Source organism: Bufo bufo, chromosome 6, assembly GCF_905171765.1.
Source record: "Bufo bufo chromosome 6, aBufBuf1.1, whole genome shotgun sequence".
Taxonomy (NCBI): domain Eukaryota; kingdom Metazoa; phylum Chordata; class Amphibia; order Anura; family Bufonidae; genus Bufo; species Bufo bufo.
Window position 1 is genome coordinate 359,946,919 of NC_053394.1, and position 17,449 is coordinate 359,964,367.

A 17,449-nucleotide genomic window follows, 5' to 3' on the forward strand; every position below is an offset into this window, starting at 1 on the left:
GGGACGTTCTTTTGTTGGGGGGTGGCATGTCCTACGGCTTTATGCGCAGCGTCGACACAGATTTTGTCCGTGCTTCATGTGCATATGAGTCTTATTAAGGCCTCGTGCACACGACTGTCTGCAAATCACAGATCCACAAAACAAGGTTACCGGGACCATTTTTTCTCAAACTCCTCTAGAAATGTCCTATATCCTTGTCCAGAAGGACACGTTCTATGTTTTTTTCCGGGCCTGCAGAACAGACATACGGATGTGGACAGACACATCTTTTGTGGCCCCACTGAAATGAATAGGTCCACATGTGATATGCAAAAAATGCGGAACGGATATGGACTGAACGCACGGTTGTGTGCATGAGGCCTAAGGGCTCGTTCACATGAATGTGTGCTACCCGTTACCGTATTGTGGAACCGCAAATACACGGGCACCGTTCTATGGCCATTCTGCATCACGGATGCGGACCCATTCACTTCAATGGGTCCGCAAATACGGAGATGCGGAACGGAAGCACAGAACGGAACACTACGGAGTGCTTTCTGGGGTTCCGTTCCGTGCTTCCGCACCGCAAAAAGATAGAGCAAGTTCTATCTTTTTGCGGAACGGAAGGATCGCGGACCCATTCAAGTGAATAGGTATGCGATCCCCAAGCGCCTGCCCCACGAACGGTGCCTGTGCATTGCGGACCACAGCACGGGCACGGGCTTCACACGTTCGTGTGAACGAGCCCTAAGGCTGTGGGAATACTAGAGAATAATTTCAGGGTAGATTTTGCTGCTAAGCCGATGTATCTCACCCAATGGACAATACACCACGATAGGGCTGGGCCGATAAAAAACACCGAAACCAACCAACAGCCTGATTAACCAACAGCCTATGTAGGTTTTTCGGTTCGGCAACATTTATAGCCTCTCTCTGAATGGACGTTCTGAAACGTCCATTCAGAGATTACAGCCGCGCGCTACAGGGCTCCCCATAGAGAAGGCAGGGACCATTCCTGCGTGTCCCTGCCTTCTAGATCAGTGTTTCCCAACCAGTGTGCCTCCAGCTGTTGCAAAACTACAACTCCCAGCATGCCCGCACAGCCAAATGCAGTCCGGGCATGCTGGGAGTTGTAGTTTTGCAACAGCTGGAGGCACATTGGTTGGGAAACACTGTTCTAGATCGCTATACACACAGCGCTGAATGAGCGCTGTGTATACAGACAGGATGCGCAATGCCGCTTCCTGCTCCGGCCTGGCGGTCATGCAACCACTGGGGCCAGAAGATTGCAGAGCCTCTCTGGTGGCTGTATTCCCCCTGTAACTTGGGCTACATGTCAGCCCTAGCTACAGGAGAAATCATTTGATATCACCGCATCCGTAACGACCGCCTCTGTAAAAATATCACATGATGTATCTCATCAAGGGAACGCACTAAAAATAAATCAATAAAGATTACACCAAAACAGCTTTTATGTGACCTCATCTCCCAAAAAATTTGTTAAAAAGTGTTCAGAAAGCCAAATGTACCTCAAAATGCCGATCAGCTGTTTAAAGGCAGTAGTGACGCTCACGAGTAACCTACTTCCTGATCAAAATTACCTATGCGTTGTCTCCTTTGTGGAGGCGTCACAGCGTAATTACGACAGCTCATCCTGTTCACTTGAATGATAGGAGGACAGTGTGATGTCACTGTGCCGCCTCATTTTGGAGAGTATGCAGAGCTTGCACGAGCGCCACCCAGCTGATTGGTGGGGGTGCTGGGAGTCGGACCGCCACCGATCTGAGATTGATGACCTATCCTGATCGGTCATCCATATTAATCCACTAATGCACAAACCCTTTAAGGAGAGCCAATTCCCCCACTAAACCCCATGGAGAACACAGCTTTAGGGCTCATGCACACAAACTTATTTTCTTTCCATGTCAGTTCCGTTTTTAATTTTTTTTGCGGAAAATAAAAGGAAGTTATTCCGTGTCCATTTAGTTTCCGTATGTCCGTTCCGCAAAAAAAAATAGAACCTGTCCTATTATTGTCCGCATCACGGACAAGGATAGTACTGTTCTATTAGGGAAAAGCTGTTCCATTCCGAAAAATACGGAATGCACACGAACGTCATCATTTTGTGAGGGCCACAAAATACATACGGTCGTGTGCATGAGCCCTTAGAGAATGAAATATTTGATCTCCCTTAGGGCTCACGGACACAAATGTATTTTTTGTCAGTGTCCGTTTTTTTTGTGGCCCGTATGGGGAACCATTCATTTCAATGGGCCTGCAAAAAACAAACAAAAAAAACGGATATTAATCCGTGTGTATTTCATTCCGCACAACAAAAAAAAATAGAACAAGTCCTATTCCTGTCCGTTTTGTTAAAACAGACGTAACACGGACATCAAACGGATTTCATCCTTTTTTTTTTTTTTTTGAGGATCCGCGTTTTGTGGACTGCAAAATACGGTTGTGTACAAAAGCCCTTATACACAGACCCATACTATCTATACAAATCAGCAACCCGCACATGTGCACAAACTACACTGGCGTATATGTGGCCCATATGGTGCTTCATATGGATACCTTATGGGTCCAAAGTATATTCTGCATCTAAATTAGTCCACCTGAGCAGAAGCTAAAGCGGATCGCTCATGGCAAACAACTGATTTTGCAGGGGAAGCCGTGGCCAGTCAGGAATGTAGGACATGGCGGGCGTTCAGATGCATAGCCGTCTTTGTGAGGGTAGGTCCACAAGGGTTGGGGAAAAAAAAGCTGAATCTGCTGTAACTACCGCAGGAAATCCGCACATGAATGTTTTCATTAAAAAAAATCTCCATGCTCTTCCTATCACAGCTCAGGTGGCAGTTGAAGGATAAAACTGAGCATGTGCGGCCATCTCAGTGAGCAGGACAAAGAAATAAGAAGAAGAAAAAAAAAAACAGGAGGTGGCGCTATACAGATACATTTTATTGAATAACTCAGTGGTTATGCTAAATTTTTAATTACATGCAATTATAAAAGTACTCCAGGTGCTAGTTTGAAAACTGTAGAATATTTTTCATGGGACAACCCCTTTAAGAAAATTTCTTGGATCGCTTGGAAATGTCCCCAGTGTCTGATAGGTATGGGTTCCACCTCAGGGACCAGCAACTGTCCTTGGAAAGGAGCCCCAAAAGTGCAAGAGGGCGGCCACCACTCTATTCATTTCTATGGGACTGCCCTCCTGCACTTTTCAGGCTCCTTTCTAAGTATAGGTGCCGATTCCCAGAGGTGGGACCCGCACCTATCAGACATTGGGTGCATATCCTAGCGATATGCCCCTAATGTCCAAGATGGGACAACCCCTTTAAACGAGACAAAAGGTGTCCAAAAGACCAAGCTTTGGACTTAACTTTACCAGTTTTCCATCAGTTCACGCTTTATTTTATTTTGGAGGACACAATAGCGTCGTCTACCATCTTGCTGTGTCCTGAACAGAAAAAAAACAGACCCAAAATGAAAGCAGGTCAAATGGACTCCAAAGTTTAATCCTCCGGACTCCATTCGCCTCATTGAAGTGAATGGATCCCCTAAGGCAGGGGTCAGCAACATGCATGCTGGGAGTTGTAGTTTCAAAACCGCTGGAGTGCTGAAGGTTGCGTACCCCTGCACTAAGGGGTTCGAACACCATTTTGGGTATTTAAAAGTCCCCCTCTCCCTGGCATAAAGCTCTATTCTTGCTGTGGAAAGAGTGTGAACATGGGGCAGATTTACCACACCTGGAAAAACAGTTGTCCATAGCAACCAATTAGAGCGCAGCTTACATTTTTTAAACCAGTCTGGGAAAATGAAAGCTGTGGGGTGATTGGTTGCTATGGGTAACAAGGGCATTTTTGCTCTCAGGTAGTTTTGATCACTTTTGATGGGCAAGCAAAATGTAGTATGTCCACGGCTGTAGTTCCGGTCTGGTCTATGGCTGATATATCAGACTGTGACCATTTTTTTAATGGTTCAAATCAGGCTGGTCACAGATTTAAAGGGATTCTCCGGGACTAGGAAAAGATAGCCGCTTTCTTCCAAAAACAGCACCACACCTGTCCCACAGGTTGTGTGCGGAATTACAGCTCAGCCCCATTCAATTTAATAGAGCTGAGCTGCAATACCAAACACAACCCATAGACAGGTGTGGCGCTGTTTTTCTCACCGTGGACAATTGAAAGTTTTTTCTTTTTTTTTTTTATATTTTATATACTGGTTAACGATAAGAGCAGAAAGCAGAAGGCTCGTAAGGCGGATTAATAATGGTATAAGGAGTCCGCAGGTGCTGTTCAGACTTGTAGCTCCCGGGAACCAGTTCTTGTGCATTCTTCTACAAGCAGCATCCTGCATAAAGAGGACCATGTGAACTGAATTATAAATCAGGACCCCGAGGGAGCAGATTATAATAAAACATGGGGCGGAGGGGGGAGATTTCTACCCGATTATATCATCAGTTACAGCGATCAGTTTAGAAGTCGTCCATCACAATCCAATGTACGTGGATCATATACAAGCAGCGATCCTTCCTCCCTGTACACCAGAAAACCGGCATAAAAAAGCCGCATGATTTGGTGCATGCCCCGTTTTTGCAAATTTTGCAACTTTTTGGGGGTATTAAGACCTGCTCGCCACTTTTCCAAAAGGGTGCGGAGCAAGGAAACTGGAGAAGGTATTAACACAAGCCGACTCTATACAATAAGGGTACGGTCACACGTTTCTGCGATGAAATCCGCACCTATGGATTTTAAATCTGCAACATGTCAATTTATGCTGCAAATCTGCACAAATTTTGGGCCAGATACAACGAGGATTTGACCTGTGTGCAGGCTTAAAACCCACAGCATGTCAATTTATGCCGTGGTTTTCCTCTATTGCATGCGAATGGCGAAATCCGGCGCAAAAACGACCTTAAAGGGGTATTTCTGGTTGTTGAAGTTATCACAGGATATGGGGTAACTATTAGATTCGCGAAGGTCCTACCGCTGGGACCCCCACAATCATGAGAATGGGGCCCCGTACCCCCCTTGAAAATAACAGAGCGGCCGGTCACGTATGTGTCCATTTATTTTTATGGGATTTCCAGTGATATCCGAGTACATCGCTCACCTATCTCTGGAATTCACATAGAAATGAATGGAGCAGCCGCACGGATACGAGACCGGCATAGGGGGGGCTGCAGGGGGTATGGGGCCCCTGTTTTCATGATTGTTAGGGGTTTCAGCGATAGGACCCCCACGACCTAATAGTTATCCACTATCCTATGCATAGGGGATAACTTCAAACAACCGGAATACCCCTTTAAGGCCTCATGCACACGACCTTATGTATTTTGCGGTCCACAAATTGCGTATCTGCAAAATACAGATACCATCCGTGTTACATCCGCGTTCACATCATTGACAATGGGTCGGCGGTACGCATTTTGACGCCAAGTACTGGACATGTTCTATCTTTTTGCGGAACGGACATATATTCTATCAAACGGAAAAAAAGTATGACACACGGACCGCATTTGTATTTTTTGGATCCACGGTTTGTGGGCCGTAAAATGGGATGCGTTAGTGTGCATGAGGCCTAAGGCATGTTTCACTTGGGGGGACTGTCCACAGAATTTCAGTGCCTATTCTGCGACAAAATCTAGGAGAATGGTTTGTGTTCTTTGATGCACACAAACCATAGCATATGACCCAACGAATGAGGGTAATCCACGTTTGGAGCCACGGCATTTAAACTTCCATTGTGAGGGTTAGCCTCAGATTTCTGATGCATATTACGCAGCAAATTAGGATTCTCCAAAGTACAATTTCCGCCATGTGAACATAGCCTTAGAATGAGATTCATCATGACGGAAATTTTGCTAAAGTCGGTCAATGCTCAGGGACAGCTTTTACATCTTTTGTCTAGAAACGCTGTCACTATGCCCCCCCCCTTACTGTCGCGTTTGGTAATCTGACGTATATGGACTCGCCTCTCTAACCATGACCTTTCAAAAGTGGGGAGAACAGAGAAAGAAAGAAAAAGCACAAAGTCGCAAACTTTGGTGGTAAAATCTGGGACTTTTTCACCCCCATGAAATGATTGGCGCATCAGGTATCACCATCCGATGCGCGAATTTGCAGGTTAATGGAGGTATTACCATGGGTGGGAAGGGTTGCAGTTACAGCAGTCTGCCACGATGACCGCCACCTGTAGACAGTAAAAAAACAGGCATATCCGACACCCATGATCTGCACACCATCTGATGGGAGTGATCGCTCTTGTTAGGATGCTCATCTGACTAGGGTCACAATCTTTCTATGTAAGGCCTCTCTCACACAGCAGTATTTAGATCAGTAGTTGTACGCCAGAACCTGGACTGGGTCCAAAATACAGATTTTCTGCATGGTCCACTACAATGTTGACGGTGCATTGTAGTTCTGGCTAGAACAGAGGATTGGCGGGGCTGCAGGGTGCCGGACCCCCACAGGTCCACAGGTCAGCAGTGATGACTTATCCTGAGGATAGGCCATTACTTAGAGGGGTTGTTCTGATATATATATATATAAGATAGATGACCTATTGTCAGATATTGATGACCTATCCTGACAACAGGTCTTCAATATATATGGCAGAACAACCTCTTTAAAGGGTGCCCAGTAGTTTTATATTGATGGCCTATCATAAATATAGACCATCAATATCTGATCGGCAGAGGTCCGATGCGTTGCAGCCCTGCATAGTTGATCTGCAGGGTACCAGGTGTAGGTCCCCCGCCAATCAGATATTGATGGCCCATGCTGAGGACAGACCACCATTATAAAAGTACCGAAAAGTATCGCCGAACGTGTCTGTCTAAGCTATGGAAAGAGCCAAACAGTTCTTCCTGGAGAACAAAAGGATGTGGCGAAAATATTAATTTCGCCTGATCCTTGTCTCCCTCGACATCCTCTGTCGGACGGGGGAGGAGACGGAAGGTCCCCACACATTTTAGTTTGTCGCCCAAACCACTGTTCTTGGACAAAAATATAATGTGTATGGACAGCTTAAAGGGGTTGTGCAGCCAGTAATATTGATGACCTATCCTCAGGATAGGTCAACAATATCTGATGGGTGGGGGTCCGACTCCCAGTATCCCCGCCAATCAGCTGTTTGAAGAAAAGGCGGCACTCGTGCGAGCGCTACTTCCTCTTCAACATTACAATGCTCATCATCTCGCTAGCACTGGCGGCGCAGTGTAATTACAAGTGCTTGTCCCATTCAAGTGAATGGAGCAAGTACTTGTAATTACACTACGTCGCCGAGACTTCCAAGACGACGCGCAGTGTAATGTACCGCGCGCACGAGCGCCGCTTCCTCTACAAACAACGGGTTGGGGCAGATGCCAGACCCCCACTGATCGGATATTGATGACCTATCCTGAGGACAGGTCATCAATATATCTTTACACTGCGCAACCCCTTTAAAAGCACCACTACAAAAAGTTCATCTTAATGGGACATGCAGAAATCCACGTGTTTCCCGCCCCAAAAATCCCCTTCAGATGAATGTAAATGATTTTTCAGTCGCTGAAATGTCTGCAACAAACCTACGTGTGTGAATACATCTTAAGGGCTCAGTTTTGGTCCGCATCCGATCCGCATTTTTTGCAGATCGGATACGGACCCATTCATTTTAATGGGGACGCAAAAGATGCAGACAGCACACCATGAAAAATAGAAGATGTCCTATTTCTGCGGGAGTGGGGGGGAAAAAAATGGTGGCAGGCTGTCAGCCGGTGTCCATTTTTTTGCGGATCAGCGATTTGCAGACCTCAAAAACGGATACGGTTATGTGCATCAGCCCTTACACAGCAGCGTCTAAGAAGACTGCTTCCACAATTCTGTATGGCAGCCTACATTGTGTAAACAGTGCTCTTTGTAAGGCCTCTTTACACGATTTGGATCCGCATCCGAGACGCTTTTTTTTGCGGCCCAGGTGCGGACCCATTCACTTCTACGGGGCCGCAAAAGATGCGGATAGCACTCAGTGTGCTGTCCGCATCCGTTGCTCCATTCCGTGGCCCCGCAAAAATGATAGATCATGTCCTATTCTTGTCCGTTTTGCAGACAAGAATAGGCATTTCTATAATGGGCCGTCTCTTCTGTTCCGCAAATTGCAGAAGGCACACGGGCGGCATCCGTGTTTTGTTCGTGTGCAAGAGGCCTAACAGAGTTCCATTCACAGAATACAGACCATAAGGGTACAACCCCACAGTGCGGTCGTGTCGCGGTTGCGGCGCTGCAGTCGATCACCGCGTGGGCAGCAGCTGGCTCTTGTTAACCCATGAAGACCTTACTATTTGGACAGTCTGCATTGTTAATTGCAGAGCAATGTTGAAGGGATCGTGCGGCCATTAACAATGCAGACCAATAAAACGGTGCAGTCTTATTAATTTAACAAGAGCTAGCTGCAGTCCGCACGGTACTCAAGTGCAGTGTGGCCGTGTCGCAACCGTGGCACGACCGCTCCGTATGGTCCTACCCCAACAGTGTCTGTTATCCTGCCCACAGCAGCTGCGGACAGAGGGACCCCTATGCTGCCACCCTGCTCTGTTATATATGGAACTGATCAGAATACAATACATTCTTTGCACCTTTTTACGGTTTGCATTATATAATATTTTACATTTTTTTTTAATGTAAATTTTATGTACCTGATATTTAATAATGGCAGGCTGGCTTTGGGGCCCCACTTCCAGCTCTAGAATGGCGGGGGCCGTTTACGGCATATTGCATCGATACCTTACCCACAATCGCATCTGTATTACTATTCACTACAAAACACAATCTACATCATGGAGACAACATAAAGGAGGCATTGGAGCAGGGCATAACAGGGCAGGTGACTCCGGCTCCTTCCTTCTTGGACGGTGCTCATGTCACGCACATTCAGGTGAATGTTTAACTCCGTCATAGGGAGGTCAGCAGGTGACAACAGGGCGACACTGTGTACGTGTGTGACACTGCGAGCAGCGCTGCTCTCTGCATAAAAGTCATTGGCACCAGTGCCGCCTCTACAGGCAGCCCCTCATCCATCAATGTCGCCGAGCTATAGCCGTCGCACACCACAGACACAATGCAGACAATGCCACGCTTGTGACATGTGCAACCTCCTTCGAGTGCCATACACTGCGGGCAACGGAAAGACACCAATTTCTGCTTTTATTTTCTAGCAGCAGTGGAAAAACCCTGCTTAGGGCTTTGAGCACACGGACGTGTTTTGCGGTCTGCAAATCACGGATCCTGGCTGTGAGCATGCCCCCTTTTTTCCCCCCGGTCTAGAGAAAAGTCCTATTTTTGTCTGCAAATCACACAAGATAAAAGGTTCTATTTTTATGCGGGGCCGCGGACAGCACACAGGGGCGAAATGGACTTACCTCTGTGTTGTCCGCATCTTTTGCAGCGCCATTGAGATGAATGGATCCACATCCGATCCGCAAAAAAACACGGAACGGATGCGGACCAAAACTACGGTCAGGCGGGCGGTCTCTCTAACGTGGTTGACGTGCCGGTACCATTCATGCCGACGACCATCCCCTTGACGATTAATTAGTATAGACCAGTGATGCCCAACCTGCGGCCCTCCAGCTGTTGTAAAACTACAACTCCCACCATGCCCTGCTGTAGGCTGTCTGGGCATGCTGGGAGTTGTACTTTTGCAACAGCTGGAGGGCCGCAGGTTGGGCATCCCTGGTATGGACGTTACTAATAGTGGGTCAAGGAGAGGAGGCTAAGAAAAAGTAAAACCGCGCAAGTATCAGTGAAGTTCCGGCTGTAACGTTATGGCATCAGTTTGCTTTAAGGCCACCTTGGGGTCCGCTCACATGGCGTCTTTTGATGCTGACATTTTGGCATGGCTTCCGAGCCAAAATGCCAGTGGCGGACGCACGGAACCCTTCTCCTATTATTTTAAATATAAATTTATGCTGCTATTCATGTGGCCGGCGCTTTAAAGCCACAAACCAGCCCAAGAAGGGACATGCCTTGGAGCTGCGTCAGTACCAACACTGCTGGAAGCCACGACAGGTGTCCGTTCGCGATTTAGCTCCATGGCCTTAAAACTGAAAAAATGTGGCAGATACTCTGCCTCGGAATATGCAGCAGATATGGAGTGTCAAAATCTGCTGTGTGTGAACATATCTGTCGGCATGTTCACACATCTGCGTAAAAGCTGTTGTGCATTTCCGTGGCACAAATGCTATAGACCGACACTTGGATTTCTGCTCTGCAGGCTCGCTGTGGATGTCCAGCAGATCCGCGCCACTATTAACCCCGCTGTCATTCACTGCTAATCCTCGGCGGTGCCAGAACCCACCCCCATTATTTAGGTTGTATGCAGACAGGTTTGCGGAAACGCCAACCACATGCTTGGCACAACCGATTTCACTTGGATTTCGGCACAGAATCTTTTGTCCACTTCAAATCCGACACGTGTGGCTGGACCCTCACACAGAGCGCTTTTTAAAAACACTTACAAACAACGCCAAGGACCTCAAACATTTATGGTAGCTTTTATTTTGTAATATAAAACATTTTAAAAAATATAAATAAATTGCCACTGGCAGAAACCAAAACCAAGATCATGTCTGATACTGCCGCTCAGTCTCCTAACCTACTGAATGGTGGGGGCCCAACTGATGGGACCACCACGAACCCTAGAATGACAGGCCACAACACAGTCTCACTAATTAGCAATACGATCAATACTTATTACAATATGCCATGCTTTCCTCTACCGTTAAAGGGACAGGAAGATATTCTGCAGGAGATTGGACATAATTAAAGGGGTTGTCTCACTCCACCAAATGGCATTTATAATGTAGATAAAGTTAATACAAGGCATTTACTAATGTATTGTGATTGTCCATGTTGCCTCCTTTGCTGGCTTGATTCATTTTTCCATTACATTATACACTGCTCATTTCCAGGGGTTATGAACAAACTGCAATCCAGCAACGGTGGTCGTGCTTGCACACTATAGGGAGAAGCGCTGGCCTATGCTCACTCCCCTGGTTCTAGATACCAGAGAGGTCAGCACTTTTTCCTATAATGTACAGCACGACCACCGCTGGATTGCAGGGCGGTCGTAAACTCTGGAGTGTATAACGTGATGGAAAAATGAATCCACCCAGCAAAGGGGGCAATATGGACAATCCCAATACATTAGTAAGTGCCTTGTATTACTTTTCTCTACATGATAAATGCCATTTTCAGAAGTGAGACAACACCTTTAATCATGTCTCCTGCAGAATATCATCCGTCCATCGCACTCCGCGTCTTTTCACCAGGACGTTACTTACTGTTTTTTGACGTCCGAACCTTCGCCAGCAGCTTTTGCACAGTCCCGACATCTCCGCTCTTCACAGCCTGGATCAGTTCATTCTCCCGACCCATCGCTAGACCAGCTATAAAATCATCTCTTCAGCTCTGCCCACGTATTTGCAAAAATCCCCAAATTGTATCCTCTCCCGGCACTGTTCACATTTACACACGCGACGTCCGCAGAGCAACAGAAAGCGAAGCCTTTCTAGTTCGGTCGACACGACCTTATAAAGTCTGCCACTAAACAAATAGTAACCTCGGGGGAAATGTCTGGTTTTCCAGAGCCGAATTCCCCCTTCTGATCTCCGGTCACTTGGACACGTCCCATATCACAAGCAGACAAAAGGAAGCGCCAGCACCACGTCCACGAGCTACGGGGGGCTGCAAGGGTATGGAGCGCTCCATCAGGGGAACCTTAAAACTTGGACAGGGGAAATCCTTCCTGTAGCGGTGCTCACGGTTGCTTTTTGTCGTTTCGTTAAGTCCTTTGATTCCTCCAGAGCTGCGCTGATCACTTTAGTGTACTTTCTCCTTTACGTGAAGATCCCAGGTGTAAGTATGACGTTCATTGTACTTGAGATAAAAAGCCGATCGTTCTTCCGTGGGCGCCAAATGATGTCACTGTAAAGGAAAAAAAAAAAAGAAAGCAAATGTTTGTGTTACTGTTTCAGACTTACACCTAGTAACCCCTTTAAGAAACACGCAGAGGCCTGCACTTTGCCGTCGATGCTTGTGAAATGTGGAGGTGTGTTCTGCATCCACCTGTCATGTATGCCAGACGTGCTTACCGTCAGTCCAACGACCCGCCCAACTTAGTAGGAAAGCCTCGTACTAGGCAGACGTCACGGGCTGTGCAACACTGCTAGGCACAACCTGCATGCACACCTGCTCAGAGGAAAGGGCTAAAGTTAACCCCTAGAAGCCCGTTCTTCCTGTGCTACTTCCAGGCAGCTGGATCCCATTCAGAAACCCGGAGACAGGAAGCTTTGGGACGCCCCCCTCCCTCCGTACCCACACACACCCCACTGGCTGCAAGTGAATGTAAGGAAGCTGCAGCATAACTTGTAGAGAACCCCCCCCCCCCCACCCCCCTTACATCACAGCGGACCTAAAATACCCCGGGGCTGTGCCCATCCCATTCTTTATAATCAGGGCAGAGACAGACCAGTTTACCAAGCTAGGGGCACGAAAGCGGATCTATCCCCCCTCTTTCTTTTGTCCGAGACGCTGCGAATCTGTTTAGGATTCAGCACCATGCCTTGCATGCCCTGGGCTGGGCAGGACAAGGTTATATTAGACAAGGCATGTAAATGTGCCAGCCATAAATAAAACAGGCCGGGAAAAGCCGGGTTTATACAGGCAAAGCGACGTTCTGATAATTAATTTTTGGGATAATGGTGACGGGACAGGATCTTTTCTTTTTTTACGACATAAAATCCCAATATTTTGCAAATGGCAGAAAGGAAAATGAAACCGTGGAGAATGGTAAAACCTTAGGGTATGTTCACACAACAGGAGCCAAAAACGAATGCAGATCTTCCTCATTGATTTCAGTGGTGAATCCGCATGTGAATTCATAAACGGGGTCATTTATCAAACTGGTGTAAAGTAGAACTGGCTTAGTTGCCCATAGCAACCAATCAGATTCCACCTTTCATTTTTCACAACTCCTTTGGAAAACGAAAGGTGGAATCTGATTGGTTGCTATGGGCAACTAAGTCAGTTCTACTTTACACAAATATGATAAATGCCCTCTCCATAGTGTTTTTTCCTCACTTTCAAATTTTTAAAAAAACACAGCGTGGAAAAATGAAGCAACATTCTTGACGCGGAATCCGCACCCAGAGTTCCCGTTGAAATGGGCAGGATAAAAAAAAAAAAAAAAGAAGAAGAAGTTGAAACTGAATCTAAAAAACGTGTAAAAAAAATTAAAATTTCCTTGTGGCTTTTTAGGATGCGTTTTTCCCCCCAATATATATTATATATCTTGGGGGGGAAAAACGTATCCTAAAAAGCCACAAGGAGTCCCGAAGCAGATTCCGCATCAGGTTTATTCAGTTTAGAAAAAAAAACTCCATGTGAACATACCCTTATTTTGATAGACCTCAGACTGAATTCACAGACAGCGTTGGCTTTTTATTTTATTTTTAAAGCAATGCGGCCACATGCATCTTTAAAATCTATAGAGAATTACTGAAAGCTCTAACTACCCAGTGTTTTTGGCCTTTTTTTTTTTTTTTTTATTAAATACGCAATTGTTATGACTTTATTTTCTGGCATTTTCCCCATAGGCTCTTCTATAGGGCTGGACAGACGCCAGAAGAAGAAACATGTATGTTTCACATTTTCCATAATAATAAAAAACGTCACCAAAAGAGCACGAAGAAAAGGTTATGAAAAATGCTTGACATTCAACGCTTAAACACTCTCAAAAAAATGTATTTTGCTGAATCCCTAAGCGCCCATTCACACAGCGGAGTTTGCTTCTAAAAAAATATGCCACAGCTTTCAGTATGAAAGCCATGGAAACGCTGATGGTTTAACCTCATCAAATGGAGCTAAACCCATGACTTCCGTCCAGACACCGCTCCGAGAAGGAACATGTGCACTCTTGGCGCAGTTGCAGCTTTAATCTGCTGCGATCTGCAGAGCGGCCAGACATCATACGGTCACTGACAGAATTTTGGTGAAGAAACCATGTAAAAATTCTGGCAACAAAAGACGCTGTGTGAACGTACCCTTAGGTCATGCACATGTATGTACGTATTTTGCCCCCAAAAAAACCCAGACAAAACGTATTATATCCGATTTTTTTTGCAGATCCATTGCAACAATGCCTGTCCTTGTCCATGCTTGTCCATGACTTGCAGACATACGGAATCGGAATGCACACAGTAATTTCATTTTTTTTTTCCGGCCCCATTAAAATGAATGGTTCCGCATATGGTCTGCACAACAAAATTGAACGAACACGGACAAAAAATATGTTTGTGTGCATGAGCCCTTAGAGTACCAGAGTCGTCGTGTAGCTGTACCCTTAGCTGGTCATACACATTAGGCCCCTTGCAGATGAGCGTGACGGATTCGATCCGGATGCGTTCAGTGAAAAATGCGCGATTTCGCAGGCAAGTTCATTCAGTTTTGTCTGCAATTGCGTTCAGTTTTTATCGCGCGGGTGCAATGCGCATTGATGCGTTTTTTTTCACGCGTGTGATAAAAAAAAACCTGAAGGTTTACAAACATCTCTTAGCAACCATCCGTGAAAAACGCATCGCAACCGCACTTGCTTGTGGATGCGATTTTCACGCAGCCCCATTCACTTTTATGGGGCCAGCGTTGAATGAAAAATGCAGAATATAGAACATGCTGCGATTTTCACGCAACGCAGAAGTGATGCGTGAAAAACAACGCTCATGTACAAAGACCCATTGAAATGAATGGGTCCGGATTTAGTGCGGGCGCAATGCGTTCGCATCACGCATTGCACCCGCGCGGAATACTCGCTCGTGTGAAAGGGGCCTTAGGGTTTCATGCACACGGTTGTTGACGTTTTTGCAGTCTGCAAATTGCAGATCCGCAAAACACGGATACTGGCCGCGTGAGTTCCGGAATGTCCTACCCTCTTGTAAAACGGACATGTTCTATTTTTTTTTTTTTTTGCGGGGCCGCGGAAAGGACATAAGGATGAGGACAGCACATCTTTTGCAGCCCCAATGAAGTGAATGGGCCTGCAAAAAATGCGGATCAGATGCGGACAAAAACCGCGGTCGTCTGCATGAGCCCTTAGGTTGGGTTTATAAGGTGTTTTTTTCTAGCAAAACTACAGCCACCTGCGGCAACCTCAGTTTCTCCGCAAGCGCATTAAAAATGTGCTTCACCAGTCAAAAATCTGCGCCATTTTCCAGTGCATGTGAATGGGGTAAAAAAAAAATTATAATAATAAATTTCCTGCCATTGGATGTGAAATGCTGGCGGATTTGATAAGGAGGCGCAAAATCCTGATCCTAACAAAAAGAAAAAGAAAAAAAAATAAGTGTGAACACAGCCTTGGGGCTCATGCACACGAACATATTTTCTTTCCGTGTCTGTTCTGTTTTTTATTGCGGACCGTATGCATAACCATTCATTTCAATGGGTCCGCCAAAAAAACTCTGCGTGTATTCCGTTTGTCCATATGTCCGTTCCGCAAAAAAATATAACCTGTCCTATTATTGTCCGCATCACGGGCAAGGATAGGACTGTTCTATTAGCGGCCAGCTGTTCCGTTCCACAAAATACGGAATAAACACAGACATTATCCGTATTTTTCTGCAGACTGCAAAATACATAAGGTCGTGTGCAAGAGCCCTTAGTAGATCAGATGATCTTCCAATCCAGTGGATCCAAAACATCTTTTTTTTCCCACTTAGACCATAAGTACAATCGGTTATTTTCACGCGGAGCGGAAACTATAAAGTGTAAACGCACCTTTAGTAGTAGAGGGAAAAGCAAACACAACCATGAAGAGCTGGAGCAACAAAGCTTCAAAAAGGAAGGGAGGAGGGGGGCACAAGCAAAACAAACATTCCTAAAAGCACTAGGACCATTAACCATTTCTCTGCAAGACAATTAAAATAATACACATTCTTAGGAACAGAGAAAAATATTATATTTGCAAAATTCTGGGCGCCACCATAAAGACCTTTAATACTTCTAGTAACCAATCACAGGGCAGCTTTCATTTTTCCAATATATAATACAGATTAAAAGAACTGAGCTGATTGGTTGCTGCAAGGTGTAAAATTCCGTGCACGAGCAGAAACCCGGTAATTACTTTTATCAACCAATCACAAGGCAGCTTTCGTTTTTCTAATGTACGCTGCAGCTTGAAAGAACTGATCTGATTGGTTGCAAGAGGTAAAATTCTAAGCACCACTAGTGCGCCATACTTTTATTAACCAATAAGAAAGCAGCTTTTATTTTTCTAATTTAAGCTAAAGATTGAAAGAACTGATCTGATTGGCGGTAGCGGGTAACTGCTGCTCTCTCCCTGGTACATGAAGCCCGCCGTGTACAGACTGTCTACCAGTCTACACAGAGGCGGCAGAACTTGATCTCACAATGGGGCAGTGCCTACCAGAGGCAGCACTCCGCACAGCGCCCCCTTCTCCCCCCTCTTTTGCCAGGTCGCTTTGATGTCTCCCACCTAGATTACAACTTGTGAGGACAGGAGAAGACGGGGCCGCGGCTCAGAACTCACCGGAGCCTGGAGGAGACCCGGGCGCCTCTGCAGTAATCGCCAGGCGACTTTGTGTGAAGTTTTCCTGGGAGTCCAGCAGCCAGCTCTCCTCTATCCCAGCAGGAAATCCCTCCCTTTCCTTGCGCTGCTCGCTGCCTTCCTCCTGTCCCTGCTCCTCCCTCCCGATCCTCATGAAGAGGAGGTCTGAGGTCTGTGCTGGCTCCCCTCCAGCCTTGTGTGTAACAAGTGGGGGAGCGGGGCTCTGGACCCTGGGTGCTATTCTGCTGGGTCTGCCCTGCACCCTGGGTGCTATTCTGCTTGGTCATGTGCTATTCTGCCCTGCACCCTGTGTGCTATTCTGCTGGGTCATGTGCTATTCTGCCCTGCACCCTGGGTGCTATTCTTCTGGCTATGCCCTGCACCCTGGGTGCTATTCTGCTGGGTCTGCCCTGCACCCTGGGTGCTATTCTGCTGGGTCATGTGCTATTCTGCCCTGCACCCTGGGTGCTATTCTGCTGGGTCATGTGCTATTCTGCCCTGCACCCTGGGTGCTATTCTGCTGGCTATGCCCTGCACCCTGGGTGCTATTCTGCTGGTTATGCCCTGCACCCTGGGTGCTATTCTGCTGGCTATGCCCTGCACCCTGGGTGCTATTCTGCTGGCTATGCCCTGCACCCTGGGTGCTATTCTGCTGGGTATGCCCTGCACCCTGGGTGCTATTCTGCTGGCTATGCCCTGCACCCTGGGTGCTATTCTGCTGGCTATGCCCTCCACCCTGGGTGCTATTCTGCTGGGTCATGTGCTATTCTGCCCTGCACCCTGGGTGCTATTCTGCTGGATATGCCCTGCACCCTGGGTGCTATTCTGCTGGGTCATGTGCTATTCTGCCCTGCACCGTGGG

At 46.7% G+C, this 17,449-nt stretch overlaps 1 protein-coding gene across 2 annotated transcripts in view; it reads right to left on the reverse strand.

Annotated features, from left to right (window-relative positions):
- The window catches only part of CASKIN2 (CASK interacting protein 2), a 52,983-nt gene extending 36,282 nt beyond the window's left edge, over positions 1-16,701 (reverse strand). Inside the window, exons 1-2 of one of the 2 annotated variants that reach the window (XM_040435698.1) lie at positions 16,570-16,701; positions 11,309-11,951 (exon numbers count right to left, since the gene is read on the reverse strand). In XM_040435698.1, the coding sequence (XP_040291632.1) occupies positions 11,309-11,402 (94 nt within the window). In that variant the 5' untranslated portion in view covers positions 11,403-11,951; positions 16,570-16,701. Of the gene's footprint in view, positions 1-11,308; positions 11,952-16,569 lie in introns of those variants that run through there. The other variant, XM_040435699.1, reaches the window with a different exon arrangement.
- Positions 16,702-17,449: the final 748 nt, after the last annotated feature.